General features: G+C 43.3%; 1 protein-coding gene across 3 annotated transcripts in view; it reads right to left on the bottom strand.

Annotated features, from left to right (window-relative positions):
- Positions 1-22,303, bottom strand: part of LOC146348536 (membrane cofactor protein-like) — a 53,220-nt gene that overhangs the window by 7,696 nt on the left and 23,221 nt on the right. For 2 of the 3 annotated variants that reach the window (XM_084853382.1, XM_084853383.1), the window contains exons 4-8: positions 22,207-22,292; positions 19,407-19,604; positions 4,755-4,937; positions 4,583-4,654; positions 3,297-3,374 (exon numbers count right to left, since the gene is read on the bottom strand). In XM_084853382.1, the coding sequence (XP_084709508.1) occupies positions 3,297-3,374; positions 4,583-4,654; positions 4,755-4,937; positions 19,407-19,604; positions 22,207-22,292 (617 nt within the window). The remainder of the gene's footprint in view (positions 1-3,296; positions 3,375-4,582; positions 4,655-4,754; positions 4,938-19,406; positions 19,605-22,206; positions 22,293-22,303) is intronic. The other variant, XM_084853384.1, reaches the window with a different exon arrangement.

Genomic DNA, 22,303 nt, shown 5'->3' with positions numbered 1-22,303 from the left:
TACAGGAAGCCAGATTCCAGCTGAACATCAGGAAAAACGTCCTGACTGTTAGAGCAATACGACAATGGACCCAATTACCTAGGGAGGTGGTCGGCTCTCCCACACTGGAGGCATTCAAGATGAGGCTGGACAACCATCTGTCAGGGATGCTCTGACTTGGATTCCTGCACTGAGGAGGGGGTTGGACTCGATGGTCTTGTAGGCCCCTTCCAACCCTACTATTCTATGATTCTATAATTCTATGAAATTTCTCCAATTCCCAAATGAGCCCATGAGTCCAGAAAGGTTGGGGACCCCTGGCCTAACAAGTCACCGTCGGCAAGTAACTTTTCCAAAAAATTGAGGACAAGACAGAGCTCGGGTTTGAGCCCCCAACAGCAAAAAATGTTGATAAAAAACAACAATTTTTAGTGTTCTTTTAAAAATGGATTTTTAAATTTAAATTAGATTTTTTAATTTTAATCAATCTTTTTGATTTTTTTTTAAAAATACCATAAAATACTAAATTTCTCTGTAACCTAAAAAATAACAACGTTATTAAATCTCATTATAAACATGCTAAACCTACACTTACAGTCTCATAAAAATGAGGTTACCTACCAATCAAACATGGGCATTAATTTCAGTTTTTCATCTCATGAAAATGGCTCTATCCAGCCTTGTTTCTTGAATATTCTGGGCTTCCAGTTTTTCTGACTAAAGTCACATGTGCAAAGACACATGCTCCATGCTTATGTGGTGTTGGTATTGGGCCAAGCAAGGGAGAGAAGTTAGTTAAGACAGAAAGACAATATAGCAAAGTGGATAAAAATTGATACCTTAAAAAAATACATTTAAACAAAATGAAAATTGATTTTTTTTCAGCCCAGTACCAATCAGACCTTGCTTTGACCCATTAGTCATGGGCATTTTGTCTGCTACTTTGTTTTTTTGTGAGGGTAAGACTGGGCCAAGACAGATTGAAGCAGAATGAAGCAACACTAGAAAGAAAAAAAGAAGATAAAATTGTCCAGTACACATCTTCCTGTATTCTCATATTAAGGCTGCAATCCTATACCCACTTACCTGGGACTAAGCCCCATTGAACTCAATGGAACTTATTTATGAGGAAAGATGTATAGGATTGTGCTGTTATCTGTGTGCTGTCATGGGTGCTGGTCATGAGAAAGATCCTGTATGGGTATGTGTTAAATACATTTCCTCTATAAGTAAAAAGAAAAGCATTCAAAATATTTACAGTGAGACAAAGAGAAGCAAAGCCTGCTTGTAAGAATGAAACAACGTAAATAATGCTTTATTTTGTTAGACATTAACATGATTTAGTGGTCACATCTGCACGATTGTTCAGGAAATAGATGAAAGCATTTCAGTAGGAAACTTGATTTAAATAAGTAATTTAAACTGACCTTTTTTTCGTGCTGATTTAAATCAATAATTTAAAATTCCTTGATTTTATCCACCCTGACACTACATCACACATTTGCCCACACAAAGCACAAAATACCCATTTCACAGAAAGGAAAGTAGTGGTATCCAGAGAATATACACATATTAATGACACATCAAAACAAATGTTCCCACTTCTCCCTAATGCTTAAAAAAAACAACTATTTACCTACAACAGTTGTCTGTGCAATGACCACTCCATTTACATTATATTATTACGCTAGTTTCTCTTAGCACTGTCCTTGGACCTCTACTACATCTCTACAACATCTCTACACCAGCCCAAAACCCCACATTTAAAATGGGTCTTTCTGCTTCCGTTTTAAATGCAGGATCATGACGGACTCCCCCCACTTTCCCCCTTATCTGAATCTTCCATATGTTTCATTATACAGCTGCTAGATGGTGCTGTGGTCTAGCTCCTTATTGCAGGTTTTCCTCTTTTCATGGAGGGAACTCAAGTGGAACTCAAGCACTGTAATTTGATAGCTCATTATCTCTAAACCTTTAAAAAATGGAATAAAGGTAATTTAATGGGGGAGATGCCCTGGAGGTTAACGTCATCATCTAAAGGACCAGCAAACTTCCGTGAGTAATCAATCTCAGTAGCAGGATAAAAGCTCTGTGTGAAGAACACCCAAGTCTCTTTGCTCTCCTCACTTCTTATAGCAAACTCAGAAGGTTGAGTGTCACCAGGACTGTAGCAAGGGAGGGACCACTGTGAAACAAGAGGGACCTATCAGCATACTCAAGAGAACTCTGAAGTTTGCAGAAGTACAAGGAATCTGTATGGTTTTTCTTTAGGAGACAAATCCCCTCAAACACAGGCCAGTGATGACTGTATATGTTCAATAGCCATGCAATACAGAGCAACAATTGAAAAAGAAAAACAGATCTCTTAACATGAGGTGGGGAAAAGTGGAATGTCGTGTTTGGATGGAATGGCTGGTAGGATTTCTGAACAGGAGCACTCCTTTTAGGAGGTAAGATACAATGTAAGTTGTGTGCTGTGTAATTCCAATACCTCAAAGCTGCTACTGTACTACTATGCAGCTTTTCCCTAGCAAGGTTCTTTACAATATTCTAACAGAACACAGGAAGCTGTTTTATACTGAGTCAGATCACTGGTCAACCTAGTCCAGTAATGTCGACACTGACTGACAGTGGCTCTCTAGGGTTTCAGGCAGAATTCTTTATAAGCCCTTCCTGGAGATGCCAGGGATTGAAACTGGGACCTTCTCCATGCAAAGCATCTCCTCTACCACTGAGCCATAGCTCCTCATTCTGTTGAGTAATCTGTGTGAGTCTTGACTCTTGACCAAGTCAGTTCCTTTGACTTTAATTTTTATCTTAGGGCTTCTATAAGCTCATCCTTGGTTCCCACTTCTTACAATGCATCCTTTCCCTGGTGACTCTCAGTTTCATCTACAATTCTATTAAATTTATATTGATTTCTTGCCTGCAACAATATTTCAACTTTGATGTCTGGTAGGCAGCATATGTGTCAGCAAGAGAACCTGCAGCATGAATGCCCATTTTTGTGCTCATCATAGAATCTCAATTACAGGATCTTATCAAGGATCAGAAAAGCTTTGCTCAAGACTTGGAAAGTTGCTGCCATGGTTTACCTTGCTAGGCAAGATCGACCAACAGTCTAGATTAGTATAAGGCAATTTATCTATTCATATATATGTCCATAGTGCAACTATACAGGTTGAGCTTTAACACCCATCAAAGTGTTAACTCTCCCATCAAAGGAGAGTTGCGTTTTGGAATTTCTATTGAAGGGCAGTACAGGATTTCTATAATAAATAAATACAACCCCACAAAAGTCAAAAGCAGTTGTTTACCAGTTTCTTCTGTTGCACCAGTGGTTGCCCCTGTGGTTGGCTTTATGGGTGGCTGAGTGGGTGGCCTTATGGGTGGCCCTGTGTAACAAGAGACAGGTGCTGATGTTGATATGCTGGCTACTGCTGCAATTTCTTTCAACACTCAAGATGCAGAAAAGGCTTTACAGGGTGAACTGAAAATGCTTCTGACTACCTGATTTGCTCAAGAACAGAACTTTGCTTACTCTACAATGAAACTTGTGTACTTGGCCCAGATTTTAAAAATACCTATTGGAAAAATGAATTGTAGCAAAGTCACCTTGACTCAAAATGGAGCAATGATTTATTTTTATAGAGTGCTGTGGAGTTGGTGTGACCAGTAGAGCAGTTACCAGGTTTTCCATTCTTGCCTCTACCCTCCCATAAAAAATCCACCAAGGTAACTCAGAATTCTTCAGCATACATGTATCACTCACACTGGATAAATATGCACATATTTATTTTACTTAACATATTCTGCTTCTAGGAGTTATGGGGAGGTGCAATCATTATGAAGGCCATTGATGGCCCCTCTCGTCACCAAGAAATCTGTTTCACCTTCTGTTTGGCTCTTGGAATTTTACCAGTCACAGCACACACACTTTTAAACCTGGACACACAGTCTTCCAGGCTAGAAATGTTTTGGATTTTTTTTAAGTGTCTTCAGAAATAACTGGGATAAACTTGCATTCACTAGGAAGAGTTAAGGATCACATGCAAAATGGTACCACATACAGAGTAACATTTGATCTTGTAACTAGAAAAAATGTTCCTTCTTCAAAAAGGTGTGTGCGTGTAAATTCACTTTGAACTACACTGATGGTGAGTAGAGTGGAGCAATTAAAAGAAGGGTAACTAGTCTACATTAAGTAATCCTCAGTGACCGGGATCCAAAGACCCATGCAACTAGTTCCATCTGCCCAAGGAAATTTTGACTTGTTTCTTAGAGCACTCCCCATGTCTTTGAAAGTAAAGGCATTGTCATATGCAGTTTGCAGTCAGGCATGGTGGTCTGCTGTTTAAAGAAAAATAGATATTCCACAATTGTCTGCTGTTCAAAGGAAAGCAAATACTCCACAAACACACCCAAGCCAGCGGGCACACTTTCAGTATTCCAGCCTATGTACGTTGGAATGGAAAGCAAGGCAAGATGATGAATTATGGAATGACAATATGCCTATGGAACACCATTGTGTATATTCTAAAGCAAAGCATTTCACATTCTAAAACCTGAACATTATTATCAGTCCGATAATGTTATAACTCACCTGCAGTCTCATTTTTCTTATCTCCTGGACGAGTAGTGGTGGTGGTGGTGGTGGTGGTAGTGGTGAAAATACCTGGTTGCAAAGACAGGGGGGGAAAGAATATTATTGGTCTAAGTGTTTCATTTTATATAGAGACAAGGTATTCAATGGACATTTACGTATAGTAAAATACCCTTGGCACATGTTGGAACAGGAGGATGCCATGAACTGTCAGCCCCGCATTTAATAAAGGCGTTCCCCAGCAGAGTATGGCCAGCATCACATACAATCTTTATAGTATTATCATATACGTATGTAGCCTGAAATGCACTTGCCACTCTTCCATTTGGGATTGTTGGTCTCTTACACTTGACATCTGAAAAGAAAAGAACAGTATTTAAAAAGGAAGTGTTTGTACCAAATAAGCAGCTGGGAGTTTAAACTTGAAAATGAGCATGAACAACCCACCTTTGGCCAAAACAAAACATGATTTTATTTTTTTTGCAGAAGTCACTTGCCTTTTGCTTGTGGAAGTCACACAGACCAAGAACAAAATGGACACACAAAAACTAATTTCATTTATTTTGGCTTCAAATAAATAACCAAACGAATTAAGAAAGATTGCATCCTCCTGGATTGACTCTGCACATTAGGGGTTGGAGGCACTATTTTTCAGTGGCTCCACTCCTACCTATGGGGTCCATTTCAGAGAGTGGTACTGGGCGATTGTTTTTTGGCACCCTGTTAGGTGAACTGCAGGGTGCCATAGGTTACCATCTAGTCCCTAATGCAATTGAACATCCATATGAAGCCATTGGGAGTAGTCATTAGGGATTTGGAGAAAGGTGTAATCAGGATAGACTGAGTGGGTTGATATCATCGTCCCACACCAAACTCACTGGTGCCATCGCCCTACACCAACCCAGTTTGCCTTTCTCCATGTTGCGAGGGGCAATGGCTGCATTCCCAGCTTTGCGCGCTGTGTGAAATGAGTCAGACAGGGCTGGAAAGAGTGGCTGCTCCTCCCAGCACCAGCCACTCACCACCCACATCCCCGCTGTTATCTCTGATTAGAGATAACAACAGGGATTCCAACAGAGGGCAGGACTTGGAGACCAAGCTTCATCCCCTGGAGGAACCCATGGAGACTTGGTGGGTTGGATGCAGTACTTCCTTGGGCTAGAGATTCCACATTCCTGCCTTAGTCAGTGCTTGGAGATAGTAACAGACTGGTTGAGGGCAAATAAACTGAGATTGAATCCTGGCAAGATGGAGGCCTTATGCATGAGTGATACTCTTGTTGCAGAACCCAGAGTCAGAGAGACCACGGAGTGAAGGAAAAAGAGATTCTTTATTTAACGCGCGGGCTTAAGGCTGGAATCATTTCCAAAGAGCCAGAAGCCCCGAAATATATCAGCACATTGGTTTTATAGACATTGTGACACATATGAAACAGCTCCTCCTCCGCCTCCCGTGTGGGGTTGCAGTACTCAACATTTCTTCTCCTAGCACTATTGTTTATAATACAAGAACTGGGTTATAGGGTAGCCATGATAAGGAGAGAACAGCAGAGAACAGCAGAGAACAAGATATACAATTGTATGACCTTTGACAAGATAAGGAATTCCTGTGTCTCATCAGCTTACAACAATATATTCAAGGGAGAAAGAGCTGAGCAAGAACATGAAGCATGAGACTGCATGAGGCTACTTAGTCTGACCCCCGATATGGCTGCTACATTCCCCCCTTAAATGCATAATTTCATTACAATTATAGCATTTCTGATAACTATACAAAGCTTTTTGTGACATACATATTACTTAGCCTCTTGTTGGGCTATTAGAGCGTAGAGGGCAGCAGTTTTATTAGCTGAGACATAAACAGATTGGTTAAACAGCGCATAAGACAAGGAACGCAGAGACATAACGGAACTTTTATGAACAACACTGGTAGAATTAGGATGAACAACGCTTCAAGCCAGCTAAAATCTGGAAGCCAAGGGGTTAACTAATTTAGCTAATTGTTTTGTCTTATTGTTTTGTTAGCTACTATATTGTGCAGCTTGTTGATCTGTTCATCTACAGCATTGCCATTATCAGTTAAGTTAAAACAACAGAGCTTTTGGTGTGTCTCACAACTTAAATGATGAAGAAGGAAGAGGTAATCTATACCAGCTCTATTTTCTAGAACTGCACCTCTTAGATCACGCAACTCTTTATTTAACAATGACAATGCTCGTGAGGTGGCATTTATGGTTTTGGCTAAGCTGCAAGCTAACCGGTTGATCTCCAGACCATCAGCCAAGGCTAAACCTGGAACCTTAACCAGTGACATTGCTAAGGCCAATTTTTCTGAGTCAGAATATAACTGCACATGACTATTACAATTTTTAGTTAGTTGGAGTGCTCGAGGCTGCCGTCGACGGATTTTCTCGGGCCACAGGGGAAGAATTGGCACCAGTTTAATTGGCGGCTGAGGCCACATGGGTGGTTATTAGACAAGTTGGCAGGAATGAATGCCCAAGTGCGGGAACTACATGTCTAAAACCATCCATGAGGCAAAAGTATGTGGGCATTATTAAAAGATATGTTTTGAATTTTATTACAGTGGAAGGGGGCCAGGGATAGCTTTGTATTTTCTGGAAAAAAAATTGACAATTAAGCATTCGTGCACACGTAGCATTTGTTTCAGCAACGATGGGGGTGCGTAGAGTGAACTCTGTAGGGGGTAGGATCTTTGCAACTATGCCCCAATTAGCATTTTGGGAATAAGTTAAACTTACACCATAAACTCTTAACATGGTATCTTTTTGAATGTTCCCAGGATGTCTACAGACAGGTATTAGGCAAGAGCTAATAAGCCTGTTTGCAGGTATACCTCTTGGCAAACAAAAATGTTTTATTCTCGTGATGTTAGCCAGGTGAAGCCAGTAATTATCAGCAAATCACTGGGACAAACTTCTCTTTCCAGGGGCAGACCCCCCTTTTTGCACCTTATTAAGGAAACACAATGCAACACTACTAACACTACAACACGCATGTTTGATCTTCTTTGGGATCTGACTGTACGCCGGGCAGCTATTCATCTGGCAAGCTGCAGTAGGGTCTAGTCCCCTTCTTCAATTCTCCAGTTGCAGGTCTGACCGTATGCAGGGGGACAGTCTCCCGGTGTGTCCACAGTAAGGTCTAGCCTGAGTCTTCTTACTGCTTTTTTAGAATGATTTTTAAAGGATTTTTGAAAAGGAAAGAAATCCTTTCAAAGGATTTTTAGGATTTTTGTTCACAGTCTACTCTCCCCCTCTCGCTCTGTTGACTCGTGTCTAATGTATCCAGGGTTTAACTCCAGCTGCTTTCATAGCTGTGGGGGTGGAAAGTATGACAGTTCTCAGTCCTCTCCATCTGGGAGTCAAAGGGTTATTTTTCCCTCTTTAACTCATACTTTAACTCTTGGTTGGAAAGGATGAACTTCTGTGATGGGAATTGGGGGCTTATTTTCTAAGACAAAGCGACGCTGGGCTTGAGGAACTTTGTTCAGTGTTTGGACTTCTTGTTTAAGGCTGTTTGCTTGCTTTTGATGCTGCTCCAGTGTCAATTATGAAGTCAATGTCACGGCCCCTCTCAAGCTGTTTCCCTCTTTGCCTATTCTGGCCCTTTTGGTTTTCTCCTTTGTGTATTTGATTTATTTTATTTGGGCATTCATGCCACTAATGTCTATCTTGTCCACACTGGGCACACTGGTTCTTTTTTAAGAATCTTCTGCCTCTACCGGGTCTTCTTCTTTTCTTTTTTCGTTTACGTCTTCTTGGGCCTCTGGGTCGAGGGGGGTGTACTGGCGATAGGCATCTGAAAGACGCTCCAAGTACGCTCTGGGGCCTCGGTGGCACCTTGCAGCACTTTAGACACTTTGGTTATATTAACTGACTTCTTTATACCTGCTTTCATGGCTTTTAACAGCAGGGTTTGATACTGGGTGAGGCGCTCTAGCCCCACTTGTGTTTTGCGATTCTAGCGGGGGGGGGGGTACTTACAAGAAGACTTTATTGGGTAACTTACAGCACACAGGCGTACTTAATGGTTGGATCAGACAGCTTCTCTGAACCACGAACTATTGGGCTAAATGGGTTTTATACCATACATGTTACCCATGAGGCAACACAACACTAGCAAGCATTTTCAGCATAGGCTAGAAGTGTTTGGTTCTCAGGCACAGCTTCCTGTAAACAACTTCGCTTCCCAAAGTGCTTGATAACACTTTTATTCATTAGTATGGGAAGACAAATTTTTTCTCTTTCTTTTGCTTTGCTGATCTGCCTGTATTGCAGATCATGTTTCAAACTTTATATATAAAACTTTCAGCTCCATGCACCAGCCTTGTCTCTTTATTTGTCTTTTTCAAGTTAAACTCACTTACTTAAACCTTTCTGCCTTACACTAGTCCCAATGACACACATTTGGGATAGGCTCTTCTTCTCCTTCTAGTTACATTTTCTTCATTTTAAAGAACTATTACATTATTGTGGCTACTTTACCCCAGGTAATAAGCTCCAGGCACAATCAGCTGCTTTTAATTTACCCTGGGGGCAACTATGGCCACGCTTCTTTTCTACAAATGTTTTTTCTTTGCCTCTTGCCTTTTCTTTCTTTTTTTTTCTCTCTTCTCTATCTGTCTGCTACTTTCTCTATTCCTTCTTTTCTACTTGCTTTTGTCTTTCTTTCCTTGTCATCCATTGGGAACCACACTTAGTATTATTTGGAGTTGCAACTAACACTAATCTGCAAATATCACATATATTTTATGATATCTAAGAAATCATAAAATATACACAACAAACTTTTTCCTGCAATTTAACACAATGAATGGAAAACACTTTTTGCATGGTAAGGCATGATGGAGCAGATCCAGCAATCATACTGCTCTTCTGGCTGAAAGCTCAGGGCTCATTAAAATCAAGGGACGGGCATACCCACACACGCAAAGAGTTCTAGGTCACCATTTTTGCATCGGCAACTCTATGCTGCATGAGTTCTGGCAGAAGGAAATCTAAAAGTCATAGATCAAACTCAGCCTGCTGTACACTGAGCTGACTACAAACATAGACACGCGGTTCACAGCGATGAGAGTTCAAGTTTATCTAAAGCTTCACAGCACTGTCCATGGCAAGTCTTTGACAATTTAAAATTTTAGAGTGCAGAGTGTCTTTAAAAAGCCCAGATGATGATGGAGGCAAACAGAGAAGGCTCTCGGCAATGAAGATGAGATGTTTCCAGCAAAGGCTCTCCACTTTTGCATCAGTTTAAAAAGGGAAAGTGTGGCCCTACACCCCTTCTGACAGACAAGGGCCTTTAACTTTTTAGCAAGGCCTCTGTCTAAACAGAGCGGCACAGCTCAGCTCTTTAGCCGTGACGCTTTAACTTGGGCAACTCTTCTGTAAATTTTATTCAACCTCTGTCAGGTTCTCACAGACATTTTAAAAACTTACTCTTTTTTTTTTCTCTTGTAACCTGGTACACGAAAGCACTGAAACACTGAGTGCCGAAACTCAGGACGCTGGGGGGTGATGGGCATCGCCTTATACTTGCATTTTTCAGGCAGCCATTAATCTTCCGGGAGGCGGTGGGGTGATTTGCAGGACTTCAAAGGCAAGCTTCTCAGTTTGTTTGTATTTGTAAATCCCAAGCTTAAAACAGGACATGATGAGGTACAGGGCAGCCAAATTCTTGCTTTGGCACGGGCAACAAATAACTCGGGTCAGCTTTCTTCGCTGGGGTCTCAAACAGGAAAACAGTCTTAATTTAAAGTTGTAACATCACTGACAGCGTCAGCCAGCCAGCTACACAGATCTCATTGTTTTTTAAGACAGTTGCTCCAATATCTTCTTTTCTTCTCAATCAGGTTGGGTCTCCCAGCTTACACAGTTTATTGCAGCTTTTAGGAGCATGGTAGTAGCGTGATTTTGGCTTGGCCAGGAACATGCTGTCTGGTTTCTCGGTCTCTTCAGCACACACACTTAGGCAGTGTAACACTGGACACTCAAATCAGTGAAATTTCTTCATTGCAGGGAATCCCACGGCAAAAGCTTAATGGTTACGCTCTTCAGAAATCATATAGCCGATGGTCAGTAGCTACAGGCTCTATGCAATTCTAACACAGTTCAAAGCTAAACACGGTTACCTTGACAGAGATCTTCAACATGGTCTTTCTGCTTCATTCTGCTTTGGGACAGTCTTATGGCACACTTTTCACTCGAAGAGGGTCTAGCCTGTGCTCTGGGGCTGATTCTTCACCTTTATTTTCTATTTTGCCTTCATCTTCTGGGTCTTCATTTTCAGTTTCCATTTCTTAGGGATTTCATCTCAATTAGGCGAGGTGATGATGTTGCACAACTCAGAACGTTGTGGGCAATTTTCCTGCCCCCCCCTCTCAGCGCGCTAGGCTAACAGCTACTTTTTCGGCCTTACACTCTCACGCTCCCATGCTTTGTTAAAAGCCAGACTGTCCTGCAACATTTTTCTAATTAACAGCCTCAGATCTTGTTCTTTTTTTCCTCTCAGCTCGACCTTGAGCTTTTTGCTGTTTTCTCTCTCTATTTTGAATCTTTTTTAAAAAAACCTTTTTCCTTCTTTGTTTAACATACATCTCAAGGGGGTGCAAGGTTTGCTTCCCCCACCACCCATAGCCTCCCTCCTAAATTGAAGACAGACACAATTAGGGAATGGGAATTGGTCAGTGAGTAAGGGGTCTCACTGGCCGACACAAGAGGATTTTACACACCACGCACTTTGCTACTGGCCTGGGCACCCGGACGGTCAACGGTATGCGTCAGAAACCGCAGTAGCCACTCACACAATCATCAATCTCTCCACTGCATCCATATGTCCCTGCCACCCACTTTTCCCACTTTTTACCAGAGTGGAAAGCGGCTTCCCCAGCTTCTTCAGCTTCCTACTGAGTACTGGCGTGCTGGGTACTGGAGCCCACTCGGGGGGGTGATCAGGCCCCCCTTCTACCCGCAAGGAGTAGGTTCTTTTGTATACGTATACCACCAACACTGACCTTCTTCATAAGGCGGGGCCCTCTTTTTTTCTGCCCAGAGGCCTTTCTCCCTAAAGGCGGGGCCCTCTTTTTCCCATATACTTGCCTTTCTCCTGAAGGCTTCCAGTGTGGGTTTCAACTCAATTGCAGCTGCGATACAGGCAGGGCTCAAGTTCCTTCCTCCACTTCCCAAGGTTCTCTTGCTGCTCGCTGCCGTTTGGGCGATCCCGGTGCAGGCTTTCTCCCATTCACTCGACAAAAAGGTTGGTGGCACCAAGAAAGGGAGGCATGCGCCGAGCTCGTCTTCCCGGTGCGGCGATCAAGAGCAGGCAACTGCCACCTTTCTGGCTCAGAGCCTGCCACATCCGAGTCACGGCACCATTTATGTTGCAGAACCCAGAGTCAGAGAGACCACGGAGTGAAGGAAAAAGAGATTCTTTATTTAACGCGCGGGCTTAAGGCTGGAATCATTTCCAAAGAGCCAGAAGCCCCGAAATACATCAGCACATTGGTTTTATAGACATTGTGACACATATGAAACGGCTCCTCCTCCCCCTCCCGCGTGGGGTTGCAGTCCTCAACATTTCTTCTCTTAGCACCATTGTTTATAATACAAGAACTGGGTTATAGGGTAGCCATGATAAGGAGAGAACAGAAGAGAACAGCAGAGAACAAGATATACAATTGTATGTCCTTTGACAAGATAAGGAATTCCTGTGTCTCATCAGCTTACAACAATATATTCAAGGGAGAAAGAGCTGAGCAAGAACATGAAGCATGAGACTGCATGGGGCTACTTAGTCTGACCCCCGATATGGCTGCTACACTCTGTTCTGGGAGATTGGTCAACAACCTGCTGTACTCCCTTCTGAAAGAACAGGATCGTAGTTTGGGGGCATATGTACACTATAGACTTAACCCTCCACTTTATCAAGACTTTTGTTTCCGGATTCTTTGCAGGATTAAGCTCAGCTCTTTTACACACATTTTTTTCCAGGGGTTTTCTCTCTTCTTTTCCTTATATTCCACTGTTGTTGTTGTTCAGTCGTTCAGTCGTGTCCGACTCTTCGTGACCCCATGGACCATAGCACACCAGGCCTTCCTGTCCTGCACTCTCTCCCGGAGTGTGCTCAAGTTCATATTCATTGCATCGGTGATGCTATCTAGCCATCTCATCCTCTGCCGTCCCCTTCTCCTTTTGCCTTTAGTCTTTCCCAGCATCAGGGTCTTTTCCAGAGTTTTCTCTTCGCATTAGGTGGCCAAAATATTGGAGCTTCAGCTTCAGTATCTGTCCTTCCAATGAGCACTCAGGGTTGATTTCCTTTAGGATTGACTGATTTGACCTCCTTGCAGTCCAGGCGACTCGTAAGAGTCTTCTCCAGCACCACACTTCGAAAGCATCAATTCTTCGGCGCTCAGCCTTCCTTATAGTCCAGCTCTCACAGCCATACGTTACTACTGGGAAAACCATAGCTTTGATTAGATGGACCTTTGTCGGCAAGGTGATGTCTCTGCTTCTTACTATGCTGTCTAGGTTTGCCATAGCTTTCCTCCCAAGGAGCAAGCGTCTTTTAATTTCATGGCTACAGTCACCGTCTACGGTGATCTTGGAGCCCAAGAAAATAAAATCTGTCACAGCTTCCATTTCTTCCCCTTCTATATGCCAGGAAGTGAGCACTAGGTGGCACTGTGATATAGAGGAATTGTGCAATTACACTAGGCTTTATCCTGCCATTCACAATTATTACTAGACTTTCCTCATTGGAAAAAAATGCTGTTAAAATGGTTGCAAAGCACAGGAGAGGCCCTGGAGAATGACAATGTAGTGTAAAGGACCTGCAAACTACTGTTAATGAGGAATTATGAGCGTACAATAAATGCCTCATGTAGAAAGGCTCTGGGGGTACTCCTGGATTCATCTTTGCCACTTGAGACCCAGGTGAATTCAGCAATTAGGAGTGCTTTATGCCAGCTTCAGCTGGTATACCACCTACGGCTGTTCCTGGATAGAGACTGCCTTGCCACAGTGGTCCATGCATCCATCACCTATAGATCAGTTTATTCAAATGTGCTCTAAGCGGGATTGCTCTTGAGGTTGGTCTGGAAACTGCAGCTGGTGTAAAATGCTGCTCGGTTGCTGTGTGGAGCAACCAGTTCCAACATGTAACACCCCTGCTGAACGAGTTGTACTGGCTGTCTATATGCTACTGGGCCAAGTTTAAGGCATTAATACTAGTGTACAATGCCTTAAAGAATTTAGGACCAAGCTGCTTGAGAGACTGCCTTGTCCTTTACACTCCTGCCTACTCCTTTCAGTCATTCTGATGGTTCTGTACGCTCCCTGAATTAATGCCCATGAAAGGGCATTTAGAGAGCAATCCTATGTCCCCTAGACAGTGCCTGGGGGGCAGGGGGCAGAGACATGGGACTGTTTGGTTTCCTGGCTTCCCTCTCATAGCTGGCATGGAGAGAATCACATTGCTTGGAAAACTGAGTGCAGAGACGGGGAAAAGGGGGCATGCCCTGGGGTGGGGAGAGGAGAAGACTAGGGAAGCTGCTTTACACAGCTTCCTATGCTCTCTCCAGCCTCCTTCCCTCCTGCTCCAAAGCACCATGGCTAGACTGACAAAATTGCCCATCTAGCAAAAATGCAGGGTGGCCAGAACACAGATCACCTCTGTGCTCTGGCCACCCTGCATTAGGATCCTTGGCAGCTTCCGACTTTGGAGGCTGCCAACTATCAACATAGGATTGCGCCCTTAGTGTAGTTGCCCCTGCCCTCTGAAATGCTCTACCCCTGGACTTAAGGCAGGCACCACCATTTGTGAGCTTTAGGTGCATGATAAAGAACGATTTTCACCCAAGGTTTTCCCATTTCATTTTTCTTGATGGGAGGATACTGCTGCTTACTCTTTTGGATATCTAGATGCTGAAAGTGATATTTTATTATTTTTATATTCTATTTTATTGTGTTTGTGATTTCTTCATTTTGTACACCATAGTGATGAAAATTTTTATTAACTGGCATATACATTTATTAAATATAGGACTATAATCTCAACAGTTGTATGCCTCCACGTCTTTATAGTCTATGAAAGACCTTGGGTATCTGGAGCAACAGACAAACTAGAAGCTAAAGGAGCAAATACTCTCTTTAAAAATTTACACCCTATGACACATCTAAATAAATACTTCCATTTCCCCTCACACTTTTCCAGAAATGATCTTTTCACAGCTAAGGATGTCGGTGAAATCTGCAATGGACTGAAATGAATCCAACCTGCAGGTTCTGCAGGAGACCGGCTCCTTCTGAGTTGCACAGATTCTGTGGACTGTTCTTGACTTTTAGGGGGGATTTGTGCACATGCACATTTGCACAAATGTGCTAGTGCACATTTATGCAAGTGGAACAAAATTCTCATAGAAAAAATCCAATTCCATAAATGAGCGGACGATGGAATAAAAGATGCCTGACAATCCATGAAACATAGACAGAATGGATTTAACAAAATCTGTACTTCTCTATTCACAGCTCTCTGTGCAGTATTCTCCCCATTTACTTTGTATTCTTTTGTTTAAATTCCCCTAGGGCTATTTCTGGATCCCTACCAGTCAGGTAAGAGGCATATGCATAAGTTAGTACACAAAAGTATATCTGACAATTTTTATCTACTGAGTATTGCCAATAAAAATGCTTTCGCAATGTACCTATGCAACATTATCATCACTGATGTTGGTTGTCAGCATGTGGTATTAAGCCAGTACAGGGTAAACTGAGGTTATTTTATATTTTAATGATTATTTCAGCCCAGAGTAGGATTTGCTTTGTATTACTACTGCATATGGATCTCAGAATGGGCAAGCCAAAAAAAGAAATCACCTGTATACAGGATGTTGATTGCTATTTAGTATTTTCCCTTCCTGTATTACAGAAAGGAAAACATCTCAGTTAATTTTTATTATGACTACTACGTTGAGCATAAAGCCCAATACAGCTAAAGATGGTAATGACCAAGTCAAAATAAAACAAATTACTCACTACAAAATCTGATTTCTTTACGTTCAGTGGGAGTTAGTATTTTATTTATTCCATTTCTATACCACCCAATAGCCAAAGGTCTCTGGGTAGTTTACAAAGATTAAAACCCTAAAAATACATAATATGAAACCAATGAACAAAAACATAACTGTTAAAACAACCAACAATAAATCCTAGGACACATTAAAACCTTATCATAAGTGGTCAAATGCTTGGGAGTAGTGTTAACCTGGTGCCGAAAGATGTTGACATTGGTGCCAGGTAGGCCTCACCTGGGAGAGCAGTGAGGCCTGCAATTGGAGGGCCACCACCAAGAAGGCTCTCTCCCTTGTTGCCATCATCTGAGCTTCCTTTGGAGGAGGCACTTGGAGGAGGACCTCAGATGATGTATATTAAATGGGTTGGTTCATACCAAGAGAGGTACTCCATCATGTACTGCAGTCCTGAGCTTTATAGGTCAAAACCAGCACCATTAATTGGGCTCAGAAACTTACAGACAACCAGTGCAAGCGGGACATAATCAGTTTTATATTTTCAGACCTTCTGGTCCCTCCTATCAATCTGACCACTACGTTTTGCACACGCTGCAGCTTCTGAACAGCCTTCAAAGGCAACCCCACATAGAGTGCATTGCAATAATCTAACTTGGAGTTCACCAGAGCATAAATTAATGAAGCAAAGTTATCCTTGTTCAGACAGAGGTGTTGCTGGGTCACCAAATGAAGCTGGTAGAAGGCACTCTGTGCCACTGAGGCCACCTGAGCCTCAGGTGACAACAGTGACTCCAGGAGAACCTCCAAGCTACGAACCTGCATCTTTAGGGGGAGTGCAACCCCATCCAGAACAGCTGGAACACCCTCAATCCAGTCAGAAGAACTACCCATGGGCATAATCTCAATCTTGTCTCAGTTTCATTTTATTAGCCCTCATCCAGGCTATTGTTGCAGCCAGGCATTGATTTAGCACACCCATAGCTTTACCTGATGAAGTGAAAGGGAGAACTAGAGCTGCATGTCATCAGCATACTGATGACAATGCGCTCCAAACTCCTGGTAACCCCATTTAACAGTTACATGTAGCTATTAAACAGCATGAGGGACAAAACTGACCCCTAGAGAACCACATACTGGAGAATCCATGGGACTGAGAGATATCCGCCAAACACCACTTTCTGGAACCAACCATCCAAGTAGGAGTGAAACCACTGCACTGCAGTACCTCCCACTCCCAACTCAGACAACTGCCCCAGAAGGATACTATGGTCAATGGTACTGAAAGCCGCCAAGAGGCCAAGGAAAATTAATAGGGTTGCACTCCCCTTATCTCTCCTGACATAAGTCATCATAACAGGGTGACCAAGGCTGTTTCTGTGCCATAAACTGATCCTGAGCCCCAACTCAAATGGATCCATATAATCAGTCTCATCCAAGAGCACCCACAGCCAACCACCTGGTCAAGGACCTTGCCCAAGTATGGAACATTTGCCACCAGCCTAAAGTTGTTAAGACCTTCTGGGTCCAGGGAGGATTTCTTCAGGAGTGGCTTCACTGCTGCTTCTTTCAGGTGCCCCGGGACCACTCCCTTTTGCAAGGAGGCATTAATCACCTTCCTGGATCAGCTGGCTTTTCCCTTGCTGCTGGTTTTTATGAGCCATGGGCAAGGATTCAATGCAGAAGTGGCTGCTCAACCTGTTCAACTGCCTTGCAATGTGTGTGAGCTGTACCAGCTGAAACTCATCTAGCAAAACTAAACAAGACTGTGCGCTGGATATGTCACTTGATTCATCTGCTATAACACAGTCCAAGTGGATGAAAGAGATTTTGTCTTGAAAGTGTCTTGCAGACATATCACAGTGGACCGTTCATAGCTCCACAGCCTCCCTAGGGCCAGCATATAACAACCACTGAGCAACTTTAAAAAGCTCCACTGGGCAGCATATAGAGGATTAAATAGAGGCAGAGTTTCTCTGCTGTCCTCAATGCCCCTGAATATACTTGAGAATAGGCACTTACCAGTGTTTGCATCTGTTAGGAATTTTCCTCCATCTATGCTTGAGCCATCTATTATTTTGTTTCATTACTCTCAGCTCCAGAGAATACCATGGAGCCCTACAAGCTCTACTGAGGAAAGGACGCTCAGGAGCAATCGTGTCAATTTCCGGTCATTTCGACATCCCACAGGTCATCCAGGGTTTCAACAGGAGAGCCAACCATATCAGATGGACCCCTGACCCCCGCTCCAATGCCCCAGCCATCTGGAAACCTATCTGGATCTATTAGCCTCTGGGGGTGGACCATTTTATTAGGTCCCCCACCATTGCAGAGGGGAAAAGCTGCCGTAAGTTTAAACCTCAGCAGGAGGTGATCTGACCATAATGAATGAATTGATTCAAAGTCCCCCACCTTCAGATCACCATCTCCATGGCCAGCTGAAAAAACATGGGTTGGATTGATAACATTGCAAGCCAGCCCCATGACTGTCATGGAGGCCATGAAATCCTGAGCCACCCAGACAAGGTGCCCTTGGCTTCAGTGTTGATATCTCCTAGAACTGACAGTCTAGAAGATTTCAACAGCACATCTGAGACCACCTCCATCAGCTTAGGTAGGGAAACTCTTAGGCCGGTATGCCAACAGAATCCCCAGTTTGTCCAGCACCTCCAACCCAAGGCACAAACACTCCAGACTGGTAATCAGACAGACAGGGAGCCTGGAAAGAGAGATGGAATTCCTAAAGATCACAGCAGCCCCCGCCCATCCCATAAATCTACCCTGATGCTGAACCAAGTACCCTGGAGGGCACAGCTGGGAGAGACTAACTGCCCCTTGCTCCCCCACCCAGATCTCAGTTATGCATGCCAGATAGGCCACCCATCCACTATTAAAGCAAGAATGAGGGAGATCTTATTTTGAATGAGTCTGCCATTTAAAAGCAGCATCCAGAGACCCCTAGGGCATGCTGATAGGGAAACCACCAAGCCCATGGGTAGAGGGAGGACTGGAACATGACACAGCCATTAACTATCTGAGCTGTGTTCCCCTTACCTGGCTAACGCTCATCCCAATGCCAGATCTCCTTCTACCCATAACCACACAAATTGGGGCCCCCTCAGGGCCCCCCCACTTGGCTCCATATCCTCTCCCCAGCACATAATCAGGTCCTAAAAATGGAAGCCAACCCCCCCACAACAAAACCACAAAGGGCAGTCAACCCGATATCAGAGGGGTGGTCCTTGCCTTTGCATCCCCTTGAAGCAGTTCCTCTCAAAGTGGCACCTCCCCTTTGGGGTCATTGTTGCTGAGGCACCATCACTCAGTGTCAAGTCCTGGCAAATAAGGCTGTCCCAGGAGACAAACACAGCTGGCTCAGATTGGCAATCTGCCTGGGAGAGGGTTTTTTTCTTCTTCCATCATTTCTGATCAGGGATGGTAGCTTCCTTCACAGCAGAAAGCAGCAAAAAAGCATGTCCAGGACATGGGCCTGAGAGATTGTTAAGTTGGTTCACTCCAAGTAAGTTCTAAGTGCCTCCCAAAATGACTTGATTGGAAGAAGCAGCACACTGAGGGAAAGTTGCCACTGGGCACCACTACTATACTATCCTCCACTGAATTGCTTGGAATCTAATTCAAATCCATGGAGGCTACACTGCAGCGCAGTTCTTGGTGAATCACACAATTATCCAATTCTAGTAAGAATTTTATTTTCTAGCTGTTAAATGAGAAGAAAGCAATTTCACACATTGCGGGTATGATACCAAACATGAACTTCCATTACCTTTACATTCAGGTGCAGGTCCACTCCACTTTCCTTCCACCCCATTTTTCTCAGCTGTACATGAAATACTTGGCTTTCCAATAAGGGATAAACCAGCATCACACGTGTATGTTACTGCAGTGCCATATACATACTCATCTCTATCATCACCAGTGTGTCTTCCATTGGCAACTTTAGGTGGTGGAAAACAAAGGATTTCTAGGGGAAATAATCAGTGTTAACAGTTCAAGTAGACCAACTGCAAAAGCATTGCTATTAGGGCTGTAAGTGGACTGATATTTTCATTGAAAAAATGTCCCATTCTTTGAGACAGTCACTTGAAACAAACAAGTAAATATATACCTTGGGATACCTTCTACCACCAGACAGCAAGAAGCGGTAACGAAGTTAATTCTCTAGTCCCAGCAAGATTACTCATACTATTAAACAGACAGATGGGCTGTATTCAACTCATTTCTGGTTGCCCCAAGAACTGCTAAATCTGTGCAGGCCACTTGCACAACAGAATCAGCAGGACTGGTGGCTGGATACTGCCCAATGAGTGTGAAAATACAGGTTTTTTCTTAGCCATAGAGACAGAAAGATGGGTTGTATCCGATGGCGCCCATCCACCAGTGGAACATACACCACTGATGGAATGGATTCCCCTTCACGGCCCCCTGCAGCCCCACAAATCTACTCTAGAAGTTTGGGAGACCCTCTGGACTGGATATGGGAGATGTGCAAGAGGGAGAAGAGGAAGGGGAAGGCCTGTTGCACGAGTAGAAGTCTGCTTGCGTGACACTACGTGTAGCCCTGTATGAGTATTTAGAAGTATTCCAAATTCTATAGAATTTGTTTAATCTCTACTTCATATTCTGAAGATTTCTTCTTCTGTTGTATCACAGAGCACGAGCCCTTGCCAACAGCCTAATCGGAAGAGCGTGTTTTAAAATAAAAGATGTGCAGGCTAACAGCTATATCAGACAGCACAGATACTGGATCTGCTGTCCAGAGTATGGTGAAGAGGGACCATAGCTCAGTGGTAGAGCACATGCTTCTGCTTCCAGAATGTCTCATGCTGAATCCCTGACATCTTAGTCCTGTCATATACACCCCCATAAAAACAAACAAACAAACAAACAAAAACAGATGGGCAGGGAATCTTGAAGTTAGTATGTGTTTCAGGCCCATGTAGGAATACATTTCACTTGGGTAGACATGCCCATTCTATATTTTGCCACCAAAATGAGCTTTCTACAGGTATCCAATAAGTTATTTCATATCGCCATTTGCATGTCAGCCACCTTGGAAAATGGCAGCTACAGAATCATGCACCAGAATGGGCATGTCTATCCAAGCTAAATGGGCCTGAAACACATTTAAACTTCAAGATTCTCTGCACATTTTTATGGACATCTAAGGCAGGTCCAGGACTAATATTCCAGTCAAAAAAATCTTGGGTGGCAAGACTGGGAAAGACAGACCTTGAAGCACTGCTTCAAGTTACAGTAGACTATAGTGGGCTAGATGGACCAGTGGTGTTGTCCAATATAAGCCGGCTTCATGTGGTTGTGATAGGTAGCATCTTGGCAATCAATTTCTTTTTAATGCAATTTTGGGAGCAATCCTATGTCCCCTAGACAGCATCTGGGGGATATAGGATTTTTCAGACTCCTGGCTCTGCACTCAAAGACAGGGCTTCGAGTGCGGAGCCAGGAAACCACATTCCCCACTCCTCTCCCTCCTCCTTGTAGCCAGCATAGAGAGAACCGCACTGGCTGTCTCTCTGTGCTTTGTAAACAGAGCATGGAGATGGGGAAAGGGGGTGTTCCTGCAGGTGTGTGTGGGGGGGAAGACAGGGGCGGCTGGCTTACGCTTTTTCCTATGGTCACCCCAACCTCCTTTCCTCTCCCTCCCTAGACAGGCAAAATCATCCATCTAGTTAAAATGTAGCCCAGGGGGTGCAAGGCTGCCTCCCTCTCTGCATAGGATACTTATAAGCCTCCGGGTTCATGGGCTAACGAGTACCCAGGGCACAACCCATAGGATTGCACCCTTATTTGATATATCCTGGTGTGTGTGTATAATTCTGCATAATACACGTTCAGCTGTCAAAGGCCAAAACCACCTGAAAGATATGCAAAGACATCCAGCAGGGGCTGCTTCAGACTAAGATGGACGTAATGTCTTTTAGAGGCTTCCAGTAATCAGAGTATATAATTTTGACCCAAACTCACAAATCTGCCTAAAATACAATGCAGTATATTGAAGGGAACATGTGGACAGGCTGGAAAAATATTAAAGCAGCCTCGCTTTCTTGTAACATCCCAGTCCTAAAGTATGTGGAGGGAATAGATCATGGTAATACAATTCTGGAAACACTAGCTATTTCTTGATAAGAAACTAGCAGAAGTTTAATCCACTCTGTCAGATTGAAAAGTGAGTCTGTACCATCTAGTGGGGAGGGTGGAGAACAAAGTTTAAATACTAGAGTAGGGTAGGCAAATTCTGATACAATCAGGGTGGTTGGCAACAACCATTATGGTAAGAATATTGGACCAGATCAGAAAGCACACAGGGCTTTGTACATTGGTCAGAGACAGCAGCAGGGGAAGAGGGTGGGAAAGGTGGATGAGAGAGAATATATCAAGATATAAATACTTCTCACTTAAATTTTCAGAAATAGTCCTAAATATTCAGGCACAGTGGATTATTCCAATCGTATACCAAACTCTGGGCAGACTAAAATATTTGCAATGAATGAGTTGCACTGAGATGCAGAGAGAAACCATAGCAAGCTTAAAGGAAAATATCTTACGTTGACAATATGGAGGGTCTCTACTCCACTCAACTATGTCTCCCGACACAATACAACGAGTTTTGCTTTCGCCTATTAATCTGTACCTAAAGAGAAA

The sequence above is a fragment of the Heloderma suspectum genome, chromosome 4 (assembly GCF_057233095.1).
Source record: "Heloderma suspectum isolate Gila_16-S chromosome 4, 16-S_ref, whole genome shotgun sequence".
Classification (NCBI taxonomy): domain Eukaryota; kingdom Metazoa; phylum Chordata; class Lepidosauria; order Squamata; family Helodermatidae; genus Heloderma; species Heloderma suspectum.
Note: the sequence above shows the minus strand (reverse complement) of the source record. Positions and strands in the feature narration are given on the sequence as shown.